The following is a 7,762-nucleotide window of genomic DNA, read 5'->3' on the forward strand; positions in this document are numbered from 1 at the left end:
TTTTTAGCCGTTGGAGTCTCTGCTTGGACTATTTAACTCGCTATACTGGATCTATATCTTCAACTTGTCCTGACGATGAACCACACTAGTTGGTTCGAAACGAGTCGACAAATGATCAATTATGTGATTTCGCCAAAAAGTTTCTAAACAAACGTTATGGATCACAGAAGTCTAAATTCCTTGAAAAATAACTTGATTCTGAGTTTATGTGATGTATATTGAGTAAATGAATTATAGATTGTGTGTGAACTAGAGTAATTCTGCGTAACATAGGTTTGCAGGGGAGTAGAACGAGAGAAGAAGTGTAGAGAAGTGTTACAAGTTTACACACAGACAATATGGGAGAAAATATTTAATGTTACAGTGAAGGTATATTGTAAGGTTCTTAAAACCTAAGGAGTTACGCAGCGGAAGTGTAAAGGTGTGAAGGGATGAAGTAATGGAGCTGAAGATAGAAATCAGAACCGTTGAAGACTATAAGGCGAGAATAAATACACAGTCAGAGAAGCGAGTTGGCTATTACAAAGTAAGAGACAAAAGAACGTAGCAGCGGAGCACAGTCGTTGGATCAGTCAGATCAACGAACGAGAGTGATGGAAATAGACGGCCAGGATTAAGTCGCGTAGAATCAAGTTAAGAAGATGGATGGTGGAGATGAAAACCACGTGCAAAATAGTGGAGCGGTCTACGGAAACAATAAGTGGTATCTCACGCGGTCTCAAAGCGGTAAGCGGTAATTATAAAATTCATGCGATTACCTTTAGCAAGTGACACGTAGCACACGATGGAAAGAGAAAACCACTTTTCTCGCGCACTCTCGATCTGATATCGGTCGTGCAGGATTTCACGCGAGATTGCGCGACAACCGTTGGAATCAGCGGGATTGATCAATGGTAGAGATTGTCCGGGCTAGTTGGTGAGTGGGTGATGCGATAGCCATTGGATCAAGCGAGATAGATCAACGGTGGAGATCAGCTAAGCTAGTTAGCGATCGGGTGACGCGATAACCGTTGGATTGAGGAAAGAGATCGATGGCGAAGATTTAATGTGCTAAGGAGAGCATCGATATATGTGCAAAGGTTTGAAGAATGGCGAAAAGGTAAGGGTTTAAGTGTGGGTTATGAAATATTTCTGTTAGATGGAAATTATAATAGAAATAAGCAGGATTAATGTATTATGGGTTAAGTTTGAGTTTTAACCAAAGTCTAAAGACCAGGGTATGATTGGTAAGCACCGGAGATGAAAATAACCCAAAGTCAAAACCTATGGGATAGTTAAATGAATGTTTCCATAGAGTTTATTTAAGGAGCCTTGAACCTTGACTTATGGAAGGTTTCCTAAGTTTGGAATCTTAAGAATTCTTGGGTCACATAGTGTAGACATGCAATTTTATTTGCATACTGTGGGTAATTGTGGCTTATGTTGCATAAGTACAATATATGCAGCTTAGGCTGGCATCATTTGACTAATGCAATATGCAGATAGCAGGGGTTTTTCGCTATGGTTTTCCCTAGAAAATCGTTTTGTTATGTGTGATTGAATTCTTTCTCTTATATGCTTCATGATTTCATCAATCATTTATTGTTTCTGCTGATGAGTAGATTAGATTCAAGTCAATTTTTTTAGCATATTACAATATGTAGTTTGTATCTACAAGAAATTTCTACAATCATTTCTTCACACACACAACAACATGGTTTCTTTATCTTTTGTGTGTAAAGTTCACATGCATCCTTTTCAAGAAAATATCACAACCTCCTTATCTTTTTATATGCAGGGTTTGTGTGCATTCTCTTTTCAAGAAAATAACATCATTAATTATCTTTTATGTTCGTAGACTATGCAAAAATTTTAAGAAAGATAACACAATGAGCTTATCTTTCATATGGTCGATTATTTGCCTTGCAATGGCACGTACTTATCATTATGAAAGCTTCAAGGTTGTGCAACCCAATATTCTTTCCAGACCATCATTTCGCTGCACATACAATTCTTCTTTCTGTTGCAGCATATCATGCCATATATCCACTAACACTATTCTCATAAACTGCATGGTATATCTGAGTAATAATTTCGCTACTTAGACCCAAAAATCATTTCACAATGTCCAACACGACTCATTAGCTCTGAGGGAAATTCTTGTGATAGGTAACTAAGATTTTGTGTTGGCAAATTTCTGAGAATGTTTATGTTGGCAGGTCACTAAAGGGTGTCCATCTCTCAAAGTTCACACCATTACAATTATTTAATAAAGGGGAATAATTTAACCCGAGGCTATCACAAAAGTGTTTTGATTACCACGTAGCAAATTATAACCATAAAATCCCTAATTTCATATATAATTTTTATGTTTAGACTATTCATTATTAGAGGCTTTTCTAAATGACTATGTCTACCACCTTACTATTTGTTATTTCTCCAAATCCCAAAAAAATCTTTTTTTTCTTATGTTGGTAGTCCAAGATAACCCAAACATTCATGAAATTAATGCATAATAATAATAACAATACTAATATAATTTCTTAATTTCTTAAAAAAATTAAAAAAACAACTAAATCAACTTTTAACATGTTTTTATTGTTTTATGCGATGAAATTTATAATTATCTATTTAAAAATATATATGGATAAAATATTTAAAAATAATAATAATAAAATCTGTCATAAAATTTTCATCTATTTATTAAATAAATTATTTATAAATAGAATAAAATTTTATAATTAAATTTTTATTTAAAAATAATAAATTAAATATTACATGATTTTATTATTATTAGATTTCAGACTTTTATGATTTATGATGTATAGAATTGTCTTTCAACTTAATCTGAAAGACAATTCTATGATTTTATTATTTCATGTTTTATTTTACATTTTAATTTAATCTATATAGTGTTTTTTTTTCATCTAAATTTTTATAATCATATATTATTAATTAAATTTCATTACTTATTACATAAAAATGTTTTTTTCATCTAAAATTTTATAGTCATATATTATTAATTAAATTTTATTACTTATTACATAAAAATTCAATATTCTATACGTACAGGGTTAATTTATTTTTTAATTAAATTATACCTCACCATTTATTTACATAATTTTAATATTCAATTTTATTTCATTTTATTTCCTTATTATTTATAAATTTTGAATATTTTTTTACTTAAGATTCGAGAAAATTTATTACATTAATTGAAAAGAATGTAATGAAAACATATAAATAAAAAAACTCAAATCTCTTTATACATTAGTTATATTTATATTAGTAATATAATTTTAAAAGATGTGCATTCCTGCGCATTTTTGTAATAATTTTATTTATGTTCCTAATGCACTCATTCTATTATATCTCTACAATATTGTATTTAATTCAAAGTTCACTAAAATATTTGACACTAACCGTAATTTCATGATCTCCAAACTTTGTCCGGCCTACCCATTAACCAGTGGCTTGGAATGAAGCATGTTCCTTGCAAAACAACATCGCCTTAAACAACAAATGGGGGAAAACAAGAACTTATAAAACAACTTCCACTCAATTAACAAAACAGAGAATGGCTCCACTGGTTACAAAATTCACCGTGGTAGATTATTCTGTCGACGAGCCCAAAAACAGGGACTCATGCATATGTTAGTATTGAACTTTTTGCAATCAGCGCAAAAAGCTATCCACTACCGAAACCCTTGAAAAGCAAGGAGTAGTACAACAATTCGTTCCATGTGTCAGGTACGCCTGGTAAACACCAATGGCTACAATCTCCAAACTCATCTGGATTCTTCCTCTGGTCAGAATTGTAGTCAGGGCTGTAAACTGAAGGGTGACCATCCTTGCGAAACCCTGTCAATCCTGTAATGTCCAGCAATGTAACAGGAAACTTTGTCTTCTGTAGAACTTGCTTTACTATGGTCACCTGAGGAGGCACTGGAGGTTTGTATCCTACTATTTGCACCGGTTCCGTCTGGTTGTAACATCGATGCCCATTTCTCTCATTCCATTCACTTGAACTGCAATATATTTTCATAACTGATTATATATCATTCTGAAAAACTAGCAAGATACTGTGCTGTATTTGTGTAACCAGTTACCTCTCATGTGCAGGGGACGTGGTTCTGTAGAAGACCAGAGATCTTTTTGGATCAAGGTTTGCAGATATCCAGTTTGCCCATGTTGTCAACCCCTTCCTGTAAGCTAACAATGGATCCATGTTCCTGTAAAGCCGATTGCCTTTCATAATAGCCTCCCATCTGTCAAACCGAATGATTATTTCACTAAATTAGTGAAAGAAATATTTTTATTAGTGAAAGAGATCTTTTTATTTGTGGTATGGGGACTCATCCAGGCATAATCATTTGATTACTAAAACTTATATAGATATACATCTTTTATCAGAGAAAGTGCTGCATAGGTGCTGGAGTCCATTAAAGAAATATACTTCATTGGAATACAAACAGGTATGGGAATTAAAAAGACTAAAAAAAATCTATCTTGTCCGAAGATAGATTATCCAACTAGTTTCTTTGACGGAGCATCACAAAGAAGTAGATGGGGATGATGCGGGTGTGGGTTCTTGATCTTTCATTCACCAGATCAGGGTTTTTGGGTTTACTGGAGTGCTGGCAACGGCACAAACATAATATTTAGGGCAGAAGCCATGACATGATGGGATTACTCTGGTTCTCTAAATTTTTTAACATTCCTAAAATCTACATATTCAGAAATTCCAAGATTATCATTGATTATGTTAGGGAACATGCAAAAATATACCAACCTACTCTCCAAGGTTGGCTGCAACAAATCACATATTTCTGGAATACTCATAAAGACTCTAGGATTGAACATATTGGTAGAGATTTCAATCAAGCTGCTGATGGACTTTCAAAGCAAAGGCTACTGAACGAGTTGGATGGGATGCATATTGAGATCAAGATGGGGACCTTTGCATGGATGTGGGGGTGCTACCACTGCCAAGATAATTCCACTTCTTACTAGATCCATTTTTTGCTTCTAGTGATGGAATATTTTTTTGTGGTCTATGTCTCTAAATCACTGGAGTGTTTTACACATAATATCTTGTTGCATTTTGAATATTATGTAAATATGTTTAAAACAATGCATATAGACATGATAACTGAAAATGATGGCAGTGCGTTTGACCGTCGAGTCAGATGGACTCGTATCAGTTCTGAACTGCTGATATATGCTGTAGCATTATTATATTTAGATACACATTTGGAATATGAATATTCTTCTTTTTTTCATACTGAACAAAAAAAACCTTAAAAGCAACACAAACTCTATCCTTTTTCTTCTTCATGGAAAAAATATCTAAAACATTTCTTACGATTCTCCTTCGGCATGCAACCACCAGTGTGAGGATTCAAAAACCAGGACGTCGACTCCTTTCCAGTAAGCCCCATTTTCTCCAACTGAGTCCAACTGTATAATGCTCTTCCCACCAATAGTGCTCTGCTGAACTAGAAATGGATCCCACAAAAACTCCACAGAGGCGTTGTAACCCTTGTAAAATACAAAAGGTTGCAGTTGAGAAAAAAATCACAATCCAACATAGAGTCAAAGAAAGAAGCAAGCGCCCACATATATATATAGAACACACAACTAGATGCAGCAGAAGTTTACCAGGGCCTTGAATATTATTAGAGATGATTGATAAACCAGAGTTTTCTTATTGCTAGGAATCGCCACTTGAAGCATGCAGACCATGGATTCCCACTGGCTTCGCGTTATCGAGTCTCCAACAAACATTAATCGCTTTCCCCTCAATCGCGACAGCATTTCTTTGGCGTTGAATCTGAATCGATTAACACGAACATTAAAATTTAAATCTAAATATATATATATTTTGAGGAATATCACCTTTTTTGTTTCAAAGAAAGAAATCAGTTTGTTTGTTAAGGAAAAAGTTGAACCGAGGTTGTTGGTATAAAGGGAGAGTTATAGTGAGGTGGTTTATTGGTTAGTTAGAGAGGAAAAAAAAAATCAGTTTATTTATTTAGAAGTTTATAAGACTGAAAGCCAATATAACATTATAATAATAAGACATTATAGTTCATCATGTTGTTTAGGTGGGATTGTTGGTACTAAGAGAAGGCTAGAGTGAGGTTGTTTATTTGTCAGAGGGAAAGTTAGAGAGAAAGAAATCAGCTTATTTATTTAAGAGTTCACAAAACTGAAAGCCAATACAACATTACAATGATAAGACATTATAATCATCATGTCACTAAATGGAGAAGGGTGGGGAGTGCTAGAATGAGATTACTGGTGCCAAGATAGCCTATATGTATATTCATTCATTTAAGAATTCAGAAAACTCACAGCCAATACATTCATTTAAGAATTCAGAAAACTCACAGCCAATACAATATTACAATGATAAGACATTATAGTTCATCATATTACCTAACTAAGAAAATAGTAATCATTCAACTTAACCACCCTAAATAACAGCTATTAAAAACCAACATTTACACTATCACAGAACTATTCTCTATTTCATAGATATTTGTGCATTCTCGGTCCTCTAGCAAACTCTGCAAAACCATGTTTGCAAACCATATAAGAAGAAAGAAAACAATGAAAATGGGGCAGAGTGTACTGTTTTTTGAGTACCTGGGAACCGAACAGTGGCTCGGCTGCCATCTCCATTTCTCGTAATCAGAATCTGGTCTTCCATTCTTCCTACAGTTTACTCTTCCTTCAATCATGTAAGGGCATTGTCCAGCGGGATAAAGAGGATATGAGGCATCGTGGACCCACGCCCCAGAGAAGAGATCGCAGTTACTTGCAACTCTTCTATGGTGCATTGCATGATTGAAATTGAGGTCGACTTCTCTGTCCACCATCTCTGCAGCCACTTCTCCATCTCGAGTATCGTCGATTACATGGCCATCAAAAACAGTGGTTGCGTGCAGTTGGAAATGGTTACTGCTTGTTTTTTCTTCTGAAGAAACAGTAGACGCAAAAATACTGTTGCTCGCAAGGAAGAGCAAGCATGTAATAGTAGTGCTAAGTACAAGCCTAAAGCTGAGAGAGGCCATTGCTAATGGTGACTTGTTGCAGCCAGGAAAACCTAAATGGTGTGTTATATAGCGAGACAAAGATTGGTATTGGGGAGGAAAGACTGACATTAAGCAATAAGTCAACAAGAGTTATCCTTATTCTAAATATTTCGGAGATCGAAATCAAATTGTTTACTCTTATTTTCTGATCTGATTTGTTTGTTTAAAATTCTAAGACAACAAGATAAAAGTCTTATAATTTGACTTAGATTTTATCATTTAATATTTTGAATTTTGAAATCTACAATCAACTTAAATTTAATTTAGTAACAGCGGTCAGAGGAGACTAACAGGAAATTTAACTGAGTAAAATTCATCGCTATATCTATCCAAATACGTGCAGAAGTTGTTTTAGAATATTTCGGGACCGGCGCCATACTGAGATGCGTTTCAAAGTTGATAGAGTAGAATATATGAAAAAATGTGCGGACGAAGAAAAGAGATAGCCTGGGTAATCGTGACATCCAAAGTCAGTTCTACATATAGTATACAATTTTAATTAAATAATGGAATCTTTCGTCGGTCCTTCCAAATCTGGAGCGGATTTTCGGGCTCAAATCTATAACTGAAACATCTAATCATTTTTATTATTAAAAACATCAAACAAAATATTACGTAATATTAATCAAAATTCAAATCAAAGTGAGTTACATCACTTCGAACCACTTAAATTACCCCAAAGA

At 34.2% G+C, this 7,762-nt stretch overlaps 1 protein-coding gene across 1 annotated transcript; it reads right to left on the reverse strand.

Annotated features, from left to right (window-relative positions):
- Positions 1-3,667: 3,667 nt before the first annotated feature.
- LOC149219574 (protein trichome birefringence-like 36) lies at positions 3,668-7,058 on the reverse strand. Its single transcript, XM_089386864.1, has 5 exons — positions 6,631-7,058; positions 5,641-5,812; positions 5,345-5,520; positions 4,089-4,247; positions 3,668-4,007 (listed from the first exon to the last, which is right to left on the reverse strand). Exons 1-5 carry the CDS (start codon positions 7,056-7,058, stop codon positions 3,668-3,670), a joined length of 1,275 nt encoding a protein of 424 aa, XP_089242990.1.
- Positions 7,059-7,762: the final 704 nt, after the last annotated feature.

This window comes from Pinus tabuliformis, chromosome Q (assembly GCF_031772625.1).
Source record: "Pinus tabuliformis cultivar Carrire ecotype Pingquan chromosome Q, CPIR1, whole genome shotgun sequence".
NCBI classification, from domain to species: domain Eukaryota; kingdom Viridiplantae; phylum Streptophyta; class Pinopsida; order Pinales; family Pinaceae; genus Pinus; species Pinus tabuliformis.

Bases quoted from the DNA above. Each gene is read 5' to 3' on its own strand.
- LOC149219574 (XM_089386864.1), bottom strand. From the start codon at position 7,058: ATGGCCTCTCTCAGCTTTAGGCTTGTACTTAGCACTACTATTACATGC. The intron at 5,521-5,640 runs GTAAACTTCTGC...GTATTTTACAAG, and splicing joins TAATAATATTCAAGGCCCTG to GGTTACAACGCCTCTGTGGA. The intron at 4,248-5,344 runs GTAAGAAATGTT...TCGGTTTGACAG, and splicing joins TTGCATGCCGAAGGAGAATC to ATGGGAGGCTATTATGAAAG.